This window comes from Pollicipes pollicipes, unplaced genomic scaffold (assembly GCF_011947565.3).
Source record: "Pollicipes pollicipes isolate AB1234 unplaced genomic scaffold, Ppol_2.1 Scaffold_1600;HRSCAF=1878_pilon_pilon_pilon, whole genome shotgun sequence".
Taxonomy (NCBI): Eukaryota; Metazoa; Arthropoda; class Thecostraca; order Pollicipedomorpha; family Pollicipedidae; genus Pollicipes; species Pollicipes pollicipes.
The window spans coordinates 20,370,322-20,390,772 of NW_023595962.1; the positions used below are offsets into that span (position 1 = coordinate 20,370,322).

The 20,451-nt window shown below is 51.3% G+C and overlaps 1 protein-coding gene across 1 annotated transcript in view; it reads left to right on the forward strand.

The window, feature by feature from the left end:
* The first annotated feature begins 10,808 nt into the window (after positions 1-10,808).
* The window catches only part of LOC119112346 (alanyl-tRNA editing protein Aarsd1), a 20,351-nt gene continuing 10,708 nt past the window's right edge, over positions 10,809-20,451 (forward strand). Inside the window, exons 1-8 of the mRNA XM_037236530.1 lie at positions 10,809-11,041; positions 12,688-12,816; positions 13,161-13,320; positions 13,951-14,043; positions 14,594-14,748; positions 16,960-17,174; positions 18,759-18,972; positions 19,526-19,553. Coding sequence (XP_037092425.1) covers positions 11,003-11,041; positions 12,688-12,816; positions 13,161-13,320; positions 13,951-14,043; positions 14,594-14,748; positions 16,960-17,174; positions 18,759-18,972; positions 19,526-19,553 — 1,033 coding nt within the window. The 5' untranslated portion in view covers positions 10,809-11,002. The remainder of the gene's footprint in view (positions 11,042-12,687; positions 12,817-13,160; positions 13,321-13,950; positions 14,044-14,593; positions 14,749-16,959; positions 17,175-18,758; positions 18,973-19,525; positions 19,554-20,451) is intronic.

Consider the following 20,451-nt stretch of genomic DNA (forward strand, 5'->3'; position numbering starts at 1 on the left):
GCTCAATGGTTGCTTAACACGCGCTCGGGAGGGGGGGGTGGGGGTGGGGGGTCAAACTGACAGGTCATTGACCTAAAATGATCCTGGTCGACAATTTGTTTTGGGAACATACTGCCAAGCGTAATCTTTGTCGCTTATTCAAAGGAGAAACTCAGAGCAGTCCTGCATCATTTTGGTCACCATGACCTCCAAAAGATCAAACAAGGTCACTGACCTCAAATGGGCTGGTGGCCTTTTGCTTAGACACATTTGCCTAGGTTCTGGGGGCACTTTGGGGACCAACCTGGAATTTGACCTTGTTTGACCCATGTGACCTGAATGTCATGACTTAAGAAGCTCAAACTTCGACCTAAATGAGTTCACGAACAGGTCAAGCAAACTGGTGTCTCTAGCTTTCTTAGTTCCTGAGATCTCAGGAGGGGGGGGGGTCAAATTGACCCCCCCCCCTCCCACCCACCCGGGCGAAGGGTATCTAGCCGGCCACCCGGGCGCGTGTTAATAAACGTAACTTCCACTCCCCCACCCAACGGTCGGAAAACATTTGTTTCGAAATCTGTCATGTGAATCGTCATTGAAGAAATATGCTTAACAGCTTAATTGGTGTTATGGCTGCATGGTAGCCCGAAGTCAGACCAATTCAACAAACCTGTGCCGACCTTATCATTAATATTTATATCTCTGACGGCTAAATATATCATGCTCATTACATTCGAACTGGCTTCATCCCAATCTGCATGTGTCAAAGTTCGCGCTTTTACGATGCGTTACACTCTTTCAGTATGTCGTCAGAAGAAGAACTTTCCACTGGTTCACCTGTATCGCCTGTTATCGCACATCGCATTTATACCTTTTGATTAAGTGGGCATACTATGTGTTGTCAGGCGCTGCGAAGCCTTAGTAAGCCAACTGACGTGCTGGACAGGCGATTTTGGAAGGTGGTGGTGGAACGGGAGCGGTGCCCCACCAACCGGCGTGAGCGCATCTCCAATAAGAAGAGAGTGGAGCGCTACCGCAACCTTTTCAAACGGAGCACCGCATTCGAAAGGTATAGTCACCTTAGAGTCGCAGTGGGTAAATATTTGGCAGTTGGAGTATCGGCTCAAAGAGCCTGAACTTTTGCCTTGAAGGCTTTAAGTTTGTACATCGCACATCGCATTGTATGATATATTTAAGGATTATGAAAGCAACTTATTCCATGTATTGGATTAACGTTCTGCGGTACACTGAGCACGCAATTCAGCGGTACCAGCTACAAATTCAGTCACCCGCAGTTTTCTTTCATGAGCATCTGGCAGGGAAGGGTTAACCTGGCCCGCCACAGTCGTGCCGGAGCGCTGAAATGCCTGATGATACTGTGTTCGTAAGAATGTCATAGATGCTTTTGCCCGATGACCTGTGTTATGACGCATCTAGTGACTCAAACCCATGCATGCAAAATATTCCGGATGATGCACTAGTGCAGCCATGTATTCATAGTATTTACTGCTGTGTACATTTCTGGTACGTTGACATGATTTTCAGTGTCAGTGATAGTTTCATTATTTATGCAACTGTCATTTTAAGTGCTACGGCCATTTCACTCGAAACACTCGTACCTAAGACTGCCACTTCGTAGAGGTTCGGAGATTATAAGATTATTATATTATATATATTATTATGTTCGGAGATTATTATATTATATATATATATATATATATATATATATATATATATATATATACATTTCCCAAAAGGCAAGTTCTGGCTTCTCATGCTATTTATGTTCCACTCCACACTGTTGAGAGATTTGTGAAACTTTACGTCGTGGACACCAACAATGGCGCCTCTTCGCACAGCGAAGCCAGCGCGAACCGTTTCTGCTTATTACATCACAAATAGTCAGTTATTTGCGAACTTCGTGACAGTTTGACAATAGCTTTACTGCGCTCTCCCAATGCGGGTAAGGGCTTCTCCCCCTGTCAGTCGCTGGGAAGTCTATCGATTGAACAGTTTTGGAACCGTCACTGAGTTGCAGCAAGTTGTAGCTAACGCATTTGCTTTCAACATGCATATTGTGTCAAGTTTCTAGCTGTTTTGGCTGCCGAGATTTAACACCATTGTTTGAAAATGGCTTTACACGGTCGGGTCCTTGGTTTGCGCACTACAGAGCGTGACACTACAGAGCGTGACGCTGCACGCACCGCCTACGCTTCTGGATACGCCTACCCATCTGTAAGCAAATATGTTGGTTTCTTTCCGCTGCGACGCCCGTCCTAGAGGTCTGGATCGAGTGGACTCAGGCTCGTTTTCTGCAGCTGCTCTGCGAATTTCAGGTGCTATGTTAATCAACTGAAGAATTGTAATGTTGGTAATATTGCAGCAGTGCAAAAGCAAACGCCGTCTGATAAAATAACCAACATTTAACACACGCCCGGGTGGCCGGCTAGATACCCTTCGCGCGGGTGGTGGTGGTGGGGGGGGGGGGGGCAATTTGACCCCCTGAGATCTCGGAAACTAAGAAAGCTAGAAACACCAAATGTACAGGGTAAGTTGACCTGTACATGACATCACATAAGCCAAAGTTTCAGATCCGTTGGTCATGACCTTTGGGTCACAAATAGTCAAACAAGTCAAGTTCCAGGTTGGTCTCCAAAGTACCCCCAAACATAGATAACGGTTTCTAAGCAAAACTTCACATACTCATTCAAGGTCAGTGACCTTGTTTGGCCTTCTGAAGGTCAAGGTGACCAAGATCATGCAATATTGCTTTGAGTCTTGCATTTGACTTAAGCGACAAAGATTAAGCTAGGCAGTATGTTCCTAAAACAAAATGTTGACCTGGGCCATTTTAGGTCAATGACCTATTATGACCTCTAAGAAGTCCATGGAAGATGTATAATGCGGTTCCTGGTATCAAAAAACTCGAAATAAGCATCAGAACCTATCTCATACAGCAAGCCCTAGAGTAACAAAACAGGTTGGTTTTGACCTTGGTGTGACCGTCATGCCTGACCTTAGGTCAATGTAATTTTCTCATTCATCTGCTGTGTTGCCTACGAAAGCATCTCAGAGATGGATGGCTTTGTCTACTCCGTTGTTGGATCAGATTGGATGATTCCCTAGAAATTGCCTTTGCCGAAACCATGGCCTGGCTTTGACGCACCATAGGTCAGCGACCTGACAAGAAACATCTAATTTTTGTATGCCAAACGATGCGCCATTCAATTTTCTATAGCTATGCAAAATTTGGCGCGCCTTCGCCGCGCCGTTGGGAAGCTATTCTGGAAAAATCTTCGAGGGATCAATTTGACATAAAGCCCGTCAATTTCTGGTAACTTGCTGTTCAGAATGTCCCTGTTAAGGGGAACATAACTGACTGACGTCCATATGGCTGATTATTATGGCATATGCGTGTTCAAGGTGCGTGCTGGATCTCCTGGCGCCGAATCGAGTCCTCTGACAGCCGACGCCTACCAACATCCACCGGTGGTGCCAACGCGTCAACCGCTTCCGCTGCATTAATCGTACCCAGCCAAAGAAGTGTCTCCAACCCGTCCACCGGCCGTTGAGTCGCAAGCAGCTGCATCGCTGCACTCGTATCCAGGCAAAGAAGCGCCATGGAGCCGTCCACCAGCCGCTGAGTCGCAAGCAGCTGCATCGCTGCACTCGTATCCAGGCAAAGAAGCACCTCGGAGCCGTTGTTCGCCGTGCCCGGGAACGGGCAAATAGAGCTCGCCAAGCACCGCAAGTGACCGTACAGACAGGCGGTGACACTACTGAGGGGAAGGAGGCGGACGTCGATCCAGTCGCTGCCAGCAGTCCTGCGGCGATGAGTGCCACACGAGCCCGCCAAGCACCGCAAGTGAACGCGCAGGCAGGTGGTGACACTACTGAGGGGAAGGAGGCGGACGTCGATCCAGTCGCTGCCAGCAGTCCTGAAGCGATGAGTGCCACACGAGCCCGCCAGGCACCGCGAGTGAACGCGCAGACAGGTGGTGACACTACTGAGGGGAAGGGGGCGGACGTCGACCCAGTCGCTGCCAGCAATCTCACAGCGATGAGTGCCGTACGAGCCCGCCAAGCACCGCAAGTGAACGCGCAGGCAGGTGGTGACACTACTGATGGGAAGGAGGCAGACGCCAGCCCAGTCCCTGCCAGCAGTCCTGAAGCGATGAGTGCCACACGAGCCCGCCAGGCACCGCGAGTGAACGTGCAGACAGGTGGTGACACAACTGAGGGGAAGGGGGCGGACGTCGACCCAGTCGCTGCCAGCCATCTCACAGCGATGAGATTGCTGGCAGCGATTGCCGTACGCGCCCGCCAAGCACCGCAAGTGACCGCGCAGGGACGCGGCAAATCGTGGGACGGTGTCCAGCAGGATGCCGACGCTCTGCAGTCTTTGTCACCAGGGGAGCGGCTCATGGACGACGTCATCAACAGCTACTATTTTGCACCGGCGTGGTCGTCTGGCGGTAGGGTGGTCAGCTTTGCCACGTGCTGGCAGGAGTCCATGATGGCCGGCCGTACCAGCGAGATGCTGCGCGAACACCTGGAAGCTCGTGACGCTCACCTTGGAATGGTTTGGCTGCTGCCCTACCACCGGAACGGAAACCATTGGGCGCTGTACATCGTGGCCATAGCGTCCAAGACTATCGTGTACATGGACTCCCTGCACCTTCGGCCCAACAGACTGGACATCGCCTTCATTTAACGGATGGTGGAGGCGGTCGATATGGTGTAACCTGACCGCAGGCCAGCAACCGACCGAGAGACCGGGTGGGGACGTTGGAGGCTGGTGGTCCCGGACAAAACTCCTATCCAGCCCGATGCCTTCTCCTGTGGTCGACGCGTATGCTTCTACGCGGAAGTCGAAGCAACGGGCGTTGGCCGTCGTTTCAACGATACTTCCATGTGACTCGAAATCCTAGGCAGGATACAAAGTATAGTGGTGAGTGATCTGCGCGCGACTGTCCCTAAAGGTCATGGCTCATTTCAGTCAATTAATATATATATATATATATATATATATATATATATATATATATATATATATGACATAAGGTGTATACGCCATATAGACTTAAATGCAAGTCGACATATGGCTCACACCCGACACGCGACGCGACTGCATAAGTGGTTGACCATATTTGGGATGCACAACGTTCGCAGATGCACTGACAGAACCATTTTGCCTGAGCCTGAAACATTTTATTCATGAAGGTAAAGGTAAGATATATTGGCATAGAAGTGGATTGATAATATATATATATATATATATATATATATATATATATATATATATATATATATGTAATCAAAATCGATGACGCTGGACCAGAAAGAAAACCTACGCAACGACGGATCCTATGCAAAATGCCTGGAAAACACGAAATAGTAACGTAAGAATGCAAATAACCTTATACGTCGAAAATTTATAGGACCGGCATTGGTTTACAGACGAAGACCAGGCTCAGGAGCGTCACGCTCGGCTTCAACACCAGAAAGGAGCTAGAGATGCTAATGCCGAGCCTCCGGGAGGTCCAGAACATTGGTCATCCTGTGTCGTTCCTCCGCGACCTACAACTGGCTTCAGGTAAGCCCTGCTTGTGAGAAGTTTTCACGCCGCCGGTCATCTAGCTGTGCCAGCCGTTACCGTAGAAATCCCAGACACTCGAACGGGCCCTGTCAATGCATCGTGACACGCTTCATTAATCACCTTCTGGCGCCGCCTTCCACACGCACGAGGTTTGCGTTCTGTGATGCGGTTTGCGAGCAACGAAACACGAAATGCATAAATACAAGCACAAGTGTGCACATTATTTACTGACAAAATGGATCGATTAACTCAATGATAAAACTAAGTCGGGGAAAATGAGCCCTAAACGCATGACGCTATGATTCGACCTAAGCTTGATGACCATACCTGGAATGATCGCGCGGCCCAAACTGAGCAAAAATTCTTACAGATGCAGTTCACACCCCGTTGAGGTCAGGGCACGAAAGTGCCCGAAAGGCCGGTCTCCACAATCCGCGTTGTGCTTGATTCGGAGCTGGCTGTTTCCCCTCCCCTTCACGCAGGCGCATAACCCAACTGTAACAACTGGGACGCTTGATGGGACATTCTCGGTCGCCCGGCCGTCGGGCCTCGGCTTCAGGCCCGGTGTAGCCGACAGTCAACGTGGCCGTCGCCGGGGGACAGGCACCCGAACTTCCAGTGGTGCCGTGCCTCGCCGCTCAGGAAAAACGGCTCCCACAAGCCGTTCCGCGATGCCGTTCCGCAGAGGGACACTGGCGCCGCGGCCGCTAGAAATATGTGACACTTGTGCATAGGCGCACCCAAAATTTCACCAGCCGGACACAACTCCAACGTTTTCACTGTAAACTGTGGTACAGCCCCCGCCGTTTCTTGCGTATCTTGAACTGCTGAAATGGATGTTGCACGTTCTTGATCTTCTCGTTTTTGCGGACTTACATGCAGTTTTCAGCTTCCAGCATACTGTTACGTACGCATGAATACATGACCTTAAATTTGGTAAGGGGATGGGTAGGATGAGGTGCATATACCTACATGGGGGGGCTCGCTACTTAGCCCAATATTTGTCTCGGAGTAAGGTCAGAAAGAATTTAATTTTGCATAGTTGCAAACATTCCTCCGTTGGCTCCCAACTCGAAACGACTGTGCTGCTCTGTCCACCTCTTTTCAGTTAACAGCATCTTTTTGTCTTCTGCTGTCTTTTTTGCACATTCATACATATATTCGCTTCCACAGTACCTGTGGTCTCAGGCTGTGTCATTGTGCTTGCATCTTTGGAACTTGTGCTTTTTATTTGCGTCTTTGGCTGCCCCAGCTAGGAAGCTCTGGCCGGTGTCCGTGGCTGCCCCAGGATGTTCCATCTGATCCATCCCCTTGGCCGTCGGCAGGTGTAAGCATACCTGATTTCGCTGCTCGAGCTGAAATAGGACACTCTGCGGCCGGCGTTCGGCATCAGCCAAGTATCCGTGCTGCTAACGCCGGTGCCATTCCAGGCGCGTCACGGTGCCACGCTGCCCGCCGCCTGCCACAGCCAGCCGGCCAAAATGAAGTCCAACGACGTGGTCATGGTGCTTCTCGCGGAGGTTGTCTTCAGTGCGGCGCCTGAGACGGATGAGCCCGCCGAGGGATGCGGACCGGCGCGGGATCACGGAAGGACTGGATCGGACGGTGCTCGTTCAGAGTATGTCGCGATGGTGGGTCCCACTTGTGGGTGCAGTGCAGCCAGCGTTCCAAAGCTCATTCAGTGGGGTGTACGGGATTTAAACATAACTTAATGCTACCAGAATCCTAGCTATCCGGCGGCGGCCCCGCACGCAGTTCGTTCGCGCTAATGCATGCCCTCGCGTTGCCCTTTGACCCGACCCAGACACCTGACCTACTTAGTTCATTTGCCAAGCCTGAGGTGCATAGATACTGGCTTCACGGCTGCGCAGTTCGATGCTGATTGGCTGATTTTGAACAAGCGGATGGGCAGTCAGCAGTGAGCCACAAGCCGGGGTGTAATAGCATGAAAAATATACACATACATGCCACCCAAGTGACCGAATATTAAAACACCGGGCTGAGCCGTCGATTCTCGCGACTTTGAAAGTCAAGCGGCCTTTAGAACGCGGTGCATAGCCACTGTGAACGCTTTCGCCATTTTCCTTGCTGCCGCTGAGAACAGGCTGTCAAGTATCTGTGGTGACAATTTGAACCATTCCAAGCTCGCTGTGGTTGCTATGAACTGTCTGCCGAATATTTAAAATGATTATATCTGGTAAAGATATTGCTCACAAGTGACATATCAGAGTGGTTGTGTTACTTGCTGAATTAATTCGGGATCTTTCTCTACACTCTTGTATGTGGTATTCATGCTGCAGAATTCTGCCAAACTTTGGTCTCCATTTAGATGCGTTCAGCGCGATGTGCGTAACACTTGGTGATGTTTGCACGACATATCTTCAGCTCATGTTACGACGTAGTGCAAATGGCATAAAATAATAATATTTCACGTTTTGGTGGCCTGGCTTGCTGATAAGTTATGTATGGTAACAGGCGATGTTTTGTAAAAGTCCACGTCATTGAAGCCTGTCTTGTCGCGACGCCTGCGCCGATCGGTGGTCTGACGGGGCACTGTCGTGTTTACAGCTGTCAGCCCAATCCCGGGCCTGCCACTGGCCGTGTCTCGGGAGCAGGCGTCTGGCAATCCGTTCCCCATTGTGATGCTGGTTCACCTGATTCTGCTGACGCGCTTGCTGATGGTTGAGCTGGTCCCGTTCGGCCAGCTGCTGGCCACAGCGGCAACCGACCACAACGGGTCGGAGACTAACATTTTCAAGAGGCCGCGAGACAACACGGGGTCAGGCGAGCTGACATATGCCTTCTCTTTTCAGGGTGAAAACGCGCTTGATCTTCGTGGATCCAGTTTTGAATGTAGACGAACTTACTGGTGCATAATTTGACATTAAATTCACTGGAGGGGATAGCCATATGCATAGTCGGTAGATGCGTGTTGGGGAAGCCAGGCTTCAATGCGCTTTGGAATACTGGAATTCGCGTTTGGGCCTGTCCGTGTCAGTTCACTGGAGAAGGTCAGTTCGCGAGATGTGAGTGATAACCGTGTGGTATGTGCTATCATTGGCATGGTGGTATGGCCCAGTGGCATCCTTCTCAGCTTTGTTTCGTCTCTGACCTTTAAGGTGGTGGAGTAACAGTCCGACGTAGTCATCGCCATCGTTTGCTCTGACCAAAAACTGACAAGATGTCGCTTGTGACCACACCAATCGTGCCTCACCGCTGGAGCCTGAAGATTTGGGTGATGTCACCGTCTGTCTTATCTCCCAAGGACGCTGGTGACGCTGGTGGAGCAGCGCATGCCCCTTGTGCACGCCATGCCCATGTTGTTGGCTGGTCGGCCACATCAGCCCGCTGCTGCTGACCGTGGTGGAGACGCCGCACTACGCGAGCCAGCCGGACGGCGGTGGCGATACGCCGGTGGTCAGGGGGCCCGAGCAGCTGATAGCCGGCTGCGTGCCGAAGCATGAGACGGCGCACGACCTGCGACGCCGGGCGCTGATTGCCACCGACCCCGTCCTCACCCAGGTGCTGATGGCAACCAGCCTCGTCCCCACGCGTCACCTGATGGATTTTGTTGCCCACATCCCGCACTGTGTCACGCAGGGGATCAGACTGGGGATGGAAACGAACTGGGGCTGCAGCCATCTACCGTTGATGATTCTCTTCCTCCGTGAAGCGTCGTTTTTACTGACATTGCCTGTCGCGTGGTCGTACTCCTGTGATGGCCGTCGTGCCAGATGACTGGCTGGCTAGCGGCGAAGATGTGTGGCAGGGTCAGCGTGCTGCGGTGCATCAAATGTTCACAGGAGCGCGGCGTGTGTGTTCCCAAGGATAACAAGAATCATAAGTGCGAAAGAAACAGGTGATGGTAGCCTTGAGACTGGCGTTTTAGAACTGATTTATTGTGAGGTCCGATGTACCTAGCCTATATTCAAGCATTGTGTCGTATGTTCATTTCCATATGCCGAAAATGTAATAAAGTCAAACTTTTCTAGGGCGTTGTTTGTAACGTAACATAGACTTCGCAGGTGTACAAATAGCGGATAACAAAATTTAAGCTTTATTCAAATCCCAAAGTAGTCGGCTTTTCACGGACCCACGGATCCGCTTAAGTACTGTCATACAAATCAAAAGCAGCGGCAGCGAGAACGATCGTTTTGCTTTTGTGTAATGGTGGGATGATATCTCCTGACCAGACGTCCTTCCGGAACGATTGTCCAAAGTCCAATCGAGAGCATAAGGACGGATCAGCTGTCTGTCCAACAGTGTCCAAAAAAACGGATTGTCCCGTAAAATTCCATGTCTAAAAACACCGTTGTTCATTACAACCAATAACTACACATTCTCACAACCCACGTTTCACTTCCTCATCCTAAACAAATTTTAACGGGATAGCAGTATGCTCGTGGGCAAGTACGGACAATCATTGGCTTCGGCGAAACAAATTTCCAGCAGGTTCCACTGCCAATAAGGTGGCAATATAAAACAGCCACATTCTACGTCTTTAGACTCCAAAATTACGCAAAAATTCTACCACATTGTCAATGATTTCCGGAATCAGCGTGTTGAGGAGGCCCTCCACACTAAGTTTGGAGGCAATCGAGACGCCCGCAATATCCAACTAGGGTGTTACGCGTCGTATAACTCGGAAGATACGCAAAATTACAACCCGAAGACAGTGATTTTCGGAATCAGCGTGTTGAGAGACCCTACACACTAAATTTGGAGGCAATCGAGAAGCCCTGCAATATCACGTTGGGGTGTTATGTGTCATAACTCGAAAGTTACGCAAAATCCCACCCCAAAGACGCTGATTTTCGGAATCACCGTGTTGAGAAGGCCCTTATACCAAATTTGGAAGCAATCGAGACGACCCGCAATATCCAACTGGGGTGTTACGCGTCCTATAACTCGGAAGCTACACAAAAGCCTACCCCAAAGACAGTGATTGTCGGGATCAGCGTGTTAAGAAGGCCCTGCACACTAAATTTGGAGGCAATCAAGACGCTCCGCAATATCCAACTGGGGTGTTACGCGCCATGTAATTCAGAAGTTACGCAAAATCCTTCCCCAAAGACACTGATTTTCGAAATCAGCGTATAGAGAAGGCTCTGTACACCAAATTTGGAGGTAATTGAAGCGCCCCGCGACGTCGATCTGGCGATATTACGCGCCTTGTAACTCGGAAGCTACGCAAAATCCCACCCCAAAGACGGTGATTTTCGGAATCAGCGTGTCGAGAAGGTCATGCACACCAAATTGTGAGGCGATCGAAACGCCCCGGCATATCGAACTGGCAATTGGATGTAAATCTGCTGCTGGACAGACGGACGTTGGCTTCGGCCAAAGCTACGGATAGAAATTGCCTTATTGTGAAGTTTTGATAGTGGGCCGTCTTTCTGCAGCCTCTGGTTCAATTTCTTTACAATTATGGTTTTTGCTTGCCAAAATGATAGCTATGCTAGAAAGGTAGGTACATGTTGCATGCAAGTTCAGGGGAAGCGAGTGTGAAAGAGCCAGAAGTTAACAATGACATGAAAAAATGTGATCAGCATGCAATTTAAAAAGGTTCGTGTAATGCTTGGGGAGTTGGGCTGGCAAAGGGACCTTTGCATGGATGCTTGGATAGGAGAAAACTCAATAGATATTATTGAGTGTAAACTGGTTTGCAAGATGGGGGAGATTTTGAATAGGTTTCTGTTGGAGCAGAGTTGAGGCAAGAATTGGCATTTGGAGGAGGTTTTGGATTTTCGAGCAGTAATTACTTGATCACAGTTGGTCATTTTTTGGGCAGCTCATGGTACCTTGGGGCTGGTATGAGCTGGCACAGAAGTCTGTTGGGGCCGCAAAACTCACCATGTATGAAAATTAGGAGTGGCCATTTGTAATGGCAGATATCCATAAGACTGTGCGCACCATGTTTGCCATAATGGTGTCATAGTTGCCTTTATCTGCCATTCTAACCCTGCGATCCTGGATGTGACTGCTTGTACAAAATCCATTTAGCTATAGACCAATTTATTAAGTTGAAGCTCTCAACAACTGTCATCAACAGTTGCAAAGTGGACTTGTACCAGCTTTGGTTGCTTGCACTGAACAGGTAGACCATATACAAACAACCGCACACTAGAGAGGCCAGTGGGAGTGCGGGGGCTTGGGTATCAGATGTATGATATCTTGTCTCAAGCATTGCACTTGAAATGTTTGAGGTCTGGTATCATAAAGATGTAATGCAAAATAATGGATGTTAAGCTCAGTGTTATTTCAGGCTATCTTGAACAAAGCAGGGAGAGGGAGCAATTGGTGGTCAGTAGGTGAAAATTAGATTATGAGGAAAATCTGAAAGACCCCAGGTCATCAGATCGCCAGACCCTGCCCCAAGCAGAGAAGTTGGCTGCCCTATTTGGGGTAGGATTAGACCTGCTGCAAATTTATTCAAGGCCAGACTGACATCTTCTACAGACTGGTGCCAAAATGCAGGTAAACAAAGCAAGGCCAATTATTTGTGCTCTTAGATGACAAGGCAAACAAGTGAGGTGGTGTCTGTTTACTGCAGGATGGCAATCAATCATGCATGCTGCAAGTGAAGCACAAGTGAAGCTGAACCAAAGGAAACATTCTGATTTGGTTCTTTTGACTTTGTGGTTTGCTGGCCTGTTATGTATATTTCAATTTTAGGTATTTTTTGTTGATACTGTCCTAACTTTTGTCTTGCTCTCTCAACATTTTTGTGAACCTATGGTTTGAGAAATCCAAGGTGTCATGAAAGACTATGAAATGATATTTTTTCTATTAAGGAGACTTATCTTGGTATAATTTTTCACCTCTAAATCATTGTTTTTTAACATTGCCTTTGGTAATTAAGAATTCTAATATATTTATTTGAGGGGATTGACTATCTAAACTGTTCATGGTCAGATTCAATCTTGATACAAGGAAGAACTATGTATGCATTTTCGATGCTCAGAACATGTGCCATGGTTTTTATAGGCATTAGGCAAAGCCACCATTTTGTTTTGAGATCTAATTCAATGTTAGTTCACCATGGCACCTCATGTGTGTTTTGAGCATAGTCTCACACTTTTGTATCAAACTGACGAGACATTGCATTTCAGCTCCCTGCTACAGTTGTCAGCTGCTCACCTGCTGAATGTCAAGTGATTTTGGAGGGCAAGAAGACAAAGGTCAAGGGATATGAGGTCATTCTGGATGACACAATATTATTCCCAGAAGGAGGTGGTCAGGTATGATATGAGTAGGCTGTAGCTGTGCTATTGATTACACCCCACAGAACTTGGCATACAATGGGTAGCAACCAATAAGACATGGCATCATTCACTGCCTTGCCTCAATATGTTGTGTACTTACTCTCAACCACCAAACATTGGCACCATCATAATATCTGTGATGTATTGATTATGATTACAATGCTGAAGCCTTCAGTCATGGCTCCATGCGATGGCACGGAGGCCTTCATTCATGGCTCCATGTGATGGCATGGAGGCCTTCATTCATGCCTCCATGTAATGGCCACATTGCTGCGCTCTCCCTGACGGCCTTGCCTTACGTACATCTGGCGTGACGGCAGCCGGACGACCGTGGCACGATCGGCTCGTCGGAGGTGCTGCGCGTCACCAGACGCGGCGCCGAGGCAGTCCACTTCGTCCGTGACCCGCTGGCACCGGGCGACGTGGTGGAGGTCACAGTGGACTGGTGTCGCCGCTGGCACCATATGCAACAACATTCCGGTGGGTGGGTGGGTGTCAGTAGAAGGGGGTAGCATGACCTGGAGGTATGCTGCTGAGCAGCAGTGTGAAGGCAGGGAGGTGGTATGTTGTGGGCTTCCATGTTATCAGTGCTAGAGAGCTGGTATAATGGGTAAATGTGTCGTTACAGATTTGGAGGCCTGGTCTGTTCCAGTGATTTTGAATAGGCAAGGTCCCATATAGGGCCACTGTCATGTAGAAATGGTTGAACTTATGCTATCAGGCACCCCTGATCACCTTTTTGCAACCTCCATGTCTTGTATGCTTCAGCTTATGGGAGCTAGAAAGTTGAGCGTCATGAAATAACTGGCAGAATTGGCATCAGTCATATGGGTTGTGGTGTTGGTTCTGGCTATGTCAGCCAAGGACTGCCTTCATTGAGCTGGAGCATTGAGCTTTGAGTGTCTTCATTGAACTCAGCAGGCTCGTCATCACCTGAGGCGCCATTGATGTATGGCTCAGGTGGCTCCAGTAATGAAAGCCTCGGGTGACCCCAGTGATGTACTCTTCAGGTGGCTCCTCTGATGTGGCCCAGAGCTGGGGCCCTGAGCTGTGACATGGCGGGCAGTGATGGGCTGACGTCCAGCTGACGTCCCCTCCCACCCTCGCCAGGTCAGCATTTGATCACCGCCATCCTGGACCAGCTGTATGGCTTCCAGACCACCTCCTGGGCGCTGCGAGACACCGTCTCATTCATCGAGATCGGTGGGCTGTGCACAGCTAAGGGGAGGCGGGCTGGGTGGGGACTTGCTGAGCCTGGCTCACTAGACCATTGTGCCTGATCCCATTGGTGCTTGTGCTTATATTAGGCATACATTCAGCTGACAGCAACAGTGCTAATTTTATTATATTGTTGCATTATTATGTGTTACTCATCAGCGTGATGAATCAGTTACCATTATAATCGGCTCCTTGTCATGCGGTTATGTCGCTGTTCCGCCGTTATGGTGAGTTATTGGCTGCACGCCTAGCGTTGACGTGGTGCGGGCTCTCGGCTGCCGTCAGCCCGGGAGGCTCAGACGCCTCCGGCCCCAGCCCGTACACTCGCCATGCGGTGAGCTACAGATGAGCACGAGAACGTGGCGTTCTCTCTCCGTAGCGATCATAACGCACGGACACGCCTGCGCTGATAGGGGACGTTCGTTATCACGCGTACTTCGCAGCGCCCCAGTGCCATGCCGCGCGCGACTGTCAGTGCTCGCCCGCCCCGTGTACGGCCGCCTCCAATCGGTGCGCTTCCCTTCTGGCCAATCAGACGCCGCCGAGCTGTCACGTGACCAGCTGGAGGCGGCCGAGCGGCGCGCCAATGAGCTGATCCGGGAGGCGCGCCCCGTCCGGGTCACGGTTCACCAGCCCGGTGACCCCCAGCTGGCCGGGGTCAGGGCGCGTGGCCTGCCCGACGACCACACGGTCAGTGAAGCGCCACTGACATCGCACATGTGACCTGCGCTGTGCCTTCGTGCGGGGTGTGTGGGTGTCTGACCTTTGACATTGCATAAAACTGGTTAGACTTGCGATAGCTAGTTGCAATAGAACTGCCAGTTGACAAGCGTGCTGCGGGTGTAAAGATTTCCTACACGTTCTTCCCGAACTTCATGTTAATTGTGAACATTGGCACATTTTTTGCCTCAAATATCGTTGTTTGGAATGATATTTGCTTTGCGTGGCTACGATGATCCCCGCGTGGTTTGTCCGGTTTGATCTTACAGGCGGTATGCCGCCCTTGTACTTTTCACGTAGTGTTAGCTCAGACACGTCGTCGTGTTAGCTCAGACACGTCGTAGTGTTAGCTCAGACACGCCGTAGTGTTGGCTCAGACACGTCGTAGTGTTAGCTCAGACACGTCGAATTTGATCGGTGATACTAGTTTTCTCGAGATCTTGAATAGCTCAGACTTTCGATTTGAAGTTGCCTCTCCCGCGGGAGAAATCTCATTGGACTTTCTACTCGCTTCTCGCTTTTCCCAACGTATGTTCCCTAATGTTTGGAACACACTAATTTGCGAAGATGACTGTAATAAGCGCTACAAAAGATGGAAACACTCAAGGTAAAAATATATGCAACTTGAGGCTATTATCCCGCGAATTCAACGAAGCGTTAAACTATAGCTTTGATTTCTCCCCTATGGCGTTTACCACATTGGGTCTTATCAAAGTGCATCTTTGGCTTTGGGAAGCGGAGTATTACATGGTCTTAAGTGACACATTGGCTCAAGCTCCAGCCAGTGCACTTCTCGGTGCTTTGCCGTTGCCGCCCGCTGTAGCAATTACGTTCATTTGTACTGGCATCATTCATACCAGTAAAAGTGCCACGCCCGTCGTCAGGGTGACAATGTGTGCGTTAAAACAGCTCAGCAGGGTACCTCTAACCCGTAACAGCTGACGACGGCCCTCAGCAGATTGTGCCGTTGTCATGACGACCGCGGTCACGACAGCTGTAGTTGTCGCGGACTCGGGATACACTCTGGGGCTACCAAGAAGGGAGGAAGTGTAGTACTGTTGCAAAGCGTTGACAGCGTAATTTGGACTAGAAAATGATAATTATTGATATCATTACGATATCTTCGTAGTGCTGCAGTGGCACTACCCAGCGCTATTATTAGGCTAGGTGGTCCTGAGGTTTCGCCACAACGGGTTTTTGAAACATGTACCAAATATGGGACACTGTGCACTCTGCGTAGTGCCAGACTGGTAGGGCCTAATTTATGTGACATGGTTGACTGTATTGATCCCTGTGAACGCGCGCCGTTTCCTGGCCCGCTCGTATTCGCCTGAGATGTGTCATATTGTCTTGACTACAGTCACCTTAACTGGCCGTACAGCAGAGTATAACTGGGCCCACTCTGCCTCTTGACTTTAGCCAACGCCACTTTGCTGGCATGAAACTAACAACGCCCTAGTGTCACCGGCTGCTCCGAATCTAATACCGCTCTAGTGTCACCGGCTGTTCCGAATCTAACACCGCCCTAGTGTCGCTGACTGCTCCGAAACGAGCACGGCCCTAGTGCCGCCGGCTGTTTCGAATCTAACACCACCCTGGTGCCACCTGCTGCACCGAATCTAACACCGCCCTGGTGTCACCCCGCTGCTCCGATTCTAACACCGTCCTAGTGTCACCGGCTGCTCCGAATCTAGCACCGCCTTAGCGTCGCTGACTGCTCTAAATCCATCCTTAACCTGCTCTTGCACAAACGTCTAGTTCTGTCCTTACTCGAAAAGCACTTGCTACACCCTGACTCAAGTCCACATTTTTTTGCCCTGCCCTGCTGTGCCTTAGTCTGCTTTCCTCACCGCGCTTTGCTGTGCTCTGCTGTACTGTGCCCCGCCCCACCCTTCCTTATCCTGTTCGTCTCTATCTGATTGCTTCTGTGCTGTGCTGCTCTTTCCAGCCCTGCCCTGCCCTGCCCTGCCCGCCGTGCCCTGCCCTGCCCTGCCCTGCCCTGCCCTGCCCTCCCCTGCCCCTGCCCTGCCCTGCCCTGCCCTGCCCTGTCCCCCTGCCCTGTCCTGTCCTGCCCTGCTCTAATGTCTTCAGCTGTGCTCTGTTTTGTTCTAACCTGCCGCCATCTGTCGCTCGCTGCCAGCCGCCACCAGCCTCAGACTGACCGCTTGCTGCCGCACACAGGGCGCTGTGCGTATCGTCAGCATGGAGGGCATCGACGACAACATGTGCTGCGGCACGCACGTCAGCAGCCTGGCGCATCTGCAGGCCGTCAAGCTGCTGCAGGCAGAGCGGGGCAAGAAAGGACGCACCAACGTCCACTTCGTGGCCGGCCAGCGGCTGCTGGACCTCCTGGGCGAGACTGCTGGCCGGGAGGCCCACCTCAACACCGTGCTGAGGTGCGCTGACGGCGGCGATGGGCGCCTGATCACGGAGTCGGGCGCGGCGTGCTGCGGGCTGTGTGGGCTCAGAGGCGCTGTGTGCGAGGCTGTGGGGGCATGGAGGCGCCGTGTGCGGGGCTGTGGGGGCACAGAGGCGCTGTGTGCCGGGATGTGTGGACACAGAGGCCCTGTGTGTTAGACTGTGTCGGCTCAGAGGCGCTGTGTGCGGGGCTGTGGGGGCACAGAGGCGCTGTGTGCGGGGCTGTGGGGGCACAGAGGCGCTGTGTGCGGGGATGTGTGGACACAGAGGCCCTGTGTGTTAGACTGTGTCGGCTCAGAGGCGCTGTGTGCGGGGCTGTGGGGGCACAGAGGCCCTGTGTGCGGGGCTGTGTCCGCACAGAGGCGCTGTGTGCGGGGCTGTGGGGCACAGAGGCGCTGTGTGCGGGGATGTGTGGACACAGGGGCCCCGTGTGCGGGGCTGTGCGGGCACAGAGGCGCTGTATGTTAGACTGTGTCGGCTCAGAGGCGCGTGTGCCGGCTCGGCCGTTCATCTCTGTGCTAGTCTTTGGTCCCTGTGCTCTCGTGTTGGTCTCCGGTCTCTGTGGTCTCTCTACTGGTCTCTGGGTCCCTGCGTTCTCTGTGCTGTTGTACTTGAAGGCTGCTGCGGAAAGGGATGGCATGGAATATGTCAGACTCTCAGTGAGGATGATGGCTGTAAAAAATGGGGAAGGATAGAGCTTATGTTAGAGCAAGGGCGATGATTACAAGCTTTATCTTGAAAAATGCCTCGAATAGTCGTTACACACACACCATATTTCAAAACGCTTATCTAAAGTACCTTTCGTTGAATACGTTGAATAATTTAATAATAATTTAATAATTTAATAATAATTTAATTAATAATTTAATTAATAATTTAATAATAATTTCGTTGAATCGGTCCGTGATTTTCACGGGCATTATGATACGAAAAGTTACTGCTCTCATGTCGTCAACAGCACTGCCCTTCAATAGCGAAAAGGCTTAAGTTCTGTGCTAATTAATGGTTCTTATGCCTTTTTGCCTTTGGACGGCAGAGCAGCAGTGGTCAGTGAGTAACTTATTGAAGCTACATGCCTGGTAGTTGTGAGCGGTCATCTGTTGATATTATCAAACCATGACACTCATCTCGATGCATCACATGAGCCTTGACCTGGCATGAGCTTTGACCCCGAAGTCTGTGCACACACACATTGGCCTCAACACATGAGCAACGCTCTGGCCTCAAGGACTGACCCCTAGCTTGGCCCCAAGCAGCGAACGTTAGCCCTGGCCCCTAACAGGTAGTTTATGTCTTGACATCAGCAGCTGTTGGGATCCCTTCCTCAACACTGAACGTGAATTTTGTCGTGACACGTGATCTGATCTGACCCGATCACTATTGTCCCTGTAACCGACCCGGCTCTTCACAAAATCATTCAGTTTGTGCCAATCGTTGAGCTCAGAACTAACCTTGAGTTGAAACCCAAACGCTGAGTCCAGTCCACGGGCCCTCATACCCAGCGTGCGCCTTCAGGGCTGTTGCTGACCTTGCCGTGAGCTCAGCTGATGTACGCCGCCCAGGTGTGGTCCTGCCGAGCACGGCACGATCCTGGACAAGTGGCAGCGCTCGCTGAAGACCAGCCAGCGCGCCTGCCGCCAGCTGCTGCGTCAGCTGGCGCAGGCGGAGGTGGCGCGCTTCCGGTCGGCGGCGCCGCCGCTCGGCTTCCTCTCGGTCCACCAGCCGGCCGGCGACGCCGAGTTCATGGCCACCGTGGTGTCGCTGCTCGACGACGAGGTCAGTGACCCCGGCAGGCCTGCGCAGCGGCCGCCGGGCCGCCGCTAACAGGTCGGACGAACGCGGCCACAGTAGGCATGGGTGGGCATTGCGGGGTGTTACCGGTCAGTGTATACTCTCCGTATTCCGTGTCCTTGTGAAAAAAAACTTCACTTCGGGCCGTCAGACAGCAGCGTGTGCAAAGGCCACCGTTATCCTGTCACTGCAGACCATGTCCCCAGGCTATGCTGTACGCGACGGAAGCTGTGGTTGCTTGGTCAGCCGGACGTATTCGTCCACTTACCCGGCGGCGTGTCCTATTTGTTCCTTGTCAGACTCATGTGTTTGTTGGGATGGGTCTGAGTCTTCGAAACTTCAGTACCAAGTGTCTGATCCAAGTGTCTGAGTGTCATGGCCCCCATACCCCTCGCCCAAAGACCAGCAAACAATGACAAACCAGCCAACCGAAGACTCCAAACAACGTGATCTCGATGTGTCCTCCAGTGGCCAGTCTGCCTGACCTCGGCAGCGTGCGGGCGCAGCGGTGTGACGCCGGTGACCGTGTGATCCACAGACGGTACTGGCGGTGGTGACGGTCGGGGGCGAGGACGGCGGGCGCCGGCTCCCTCCTGGTGCGCGGCCCAGCCGAGCTCGTCAGCCGCGTCGCGCCCAAACTCTGCCAGCTCATGGACGGTCAGTGTTCCTCAGCTCACCACCGCCGCGACACCCGCCCAGGCGAGAAGTAGCGTCATGGCATCTCCGGCGTCGACAGAGGACCTCTGGACGCTTGCCCAGTGGTGCGCCGAGCTGCTTGGCGCGAGCGTGTTACCACGCTAACCCGCGTGTGATGCGGATCGAGGCGACGGAGGAAGGCAGGCCATTTTTTCAGGTGTTGCTGATGCACGCGTCTTGACGCAGATAAGCACTGCCCTTTCAGCGCGTTTGTGGCAGCCTGGCAAATCAGCATTCAGTAACGCGTCGGATGTGTCAACGAATCGTTTTGTGAGTTCCCGTTGCACACACGGAGTTGGGGACCGTCCAAAAAGGCGGGCATTTTCCCGACACCCGTGGCTGGATTTGCAGAAACTGCTAAAATGTGCTATCATTGATGGAGTGCATCGAAAAACTTGTGTTTCGTGACCGTGCGCACTATTTCGCGGTTTTGGGGAGTTCAAAATGATCACTGACCACCAGACATCGCTTTTCCACTGATGCACCTTAGATGTTTGCTGTCTGAACTGCCTCAACCACTTCTTCTTCTAGGCGATTTGAATGCGCATGACACTGTTTGGGGGTGTGACGTCACCATTGCTTGTGGGAGGCTGTGTGGGAATTTTATCCACTGTGCTTTACTATGTATTTTAAACACAAGAACTCGTGCACATTTTACAATGTCATCCGGTGAGATGTCAGCGCTAGACTTAAGCCTCTGCAGTCCCCAGCTCGTCCAACACCTCGAGTGGAGTGTCGGAGATGACCCAATGGGAAGTGACCACTTCA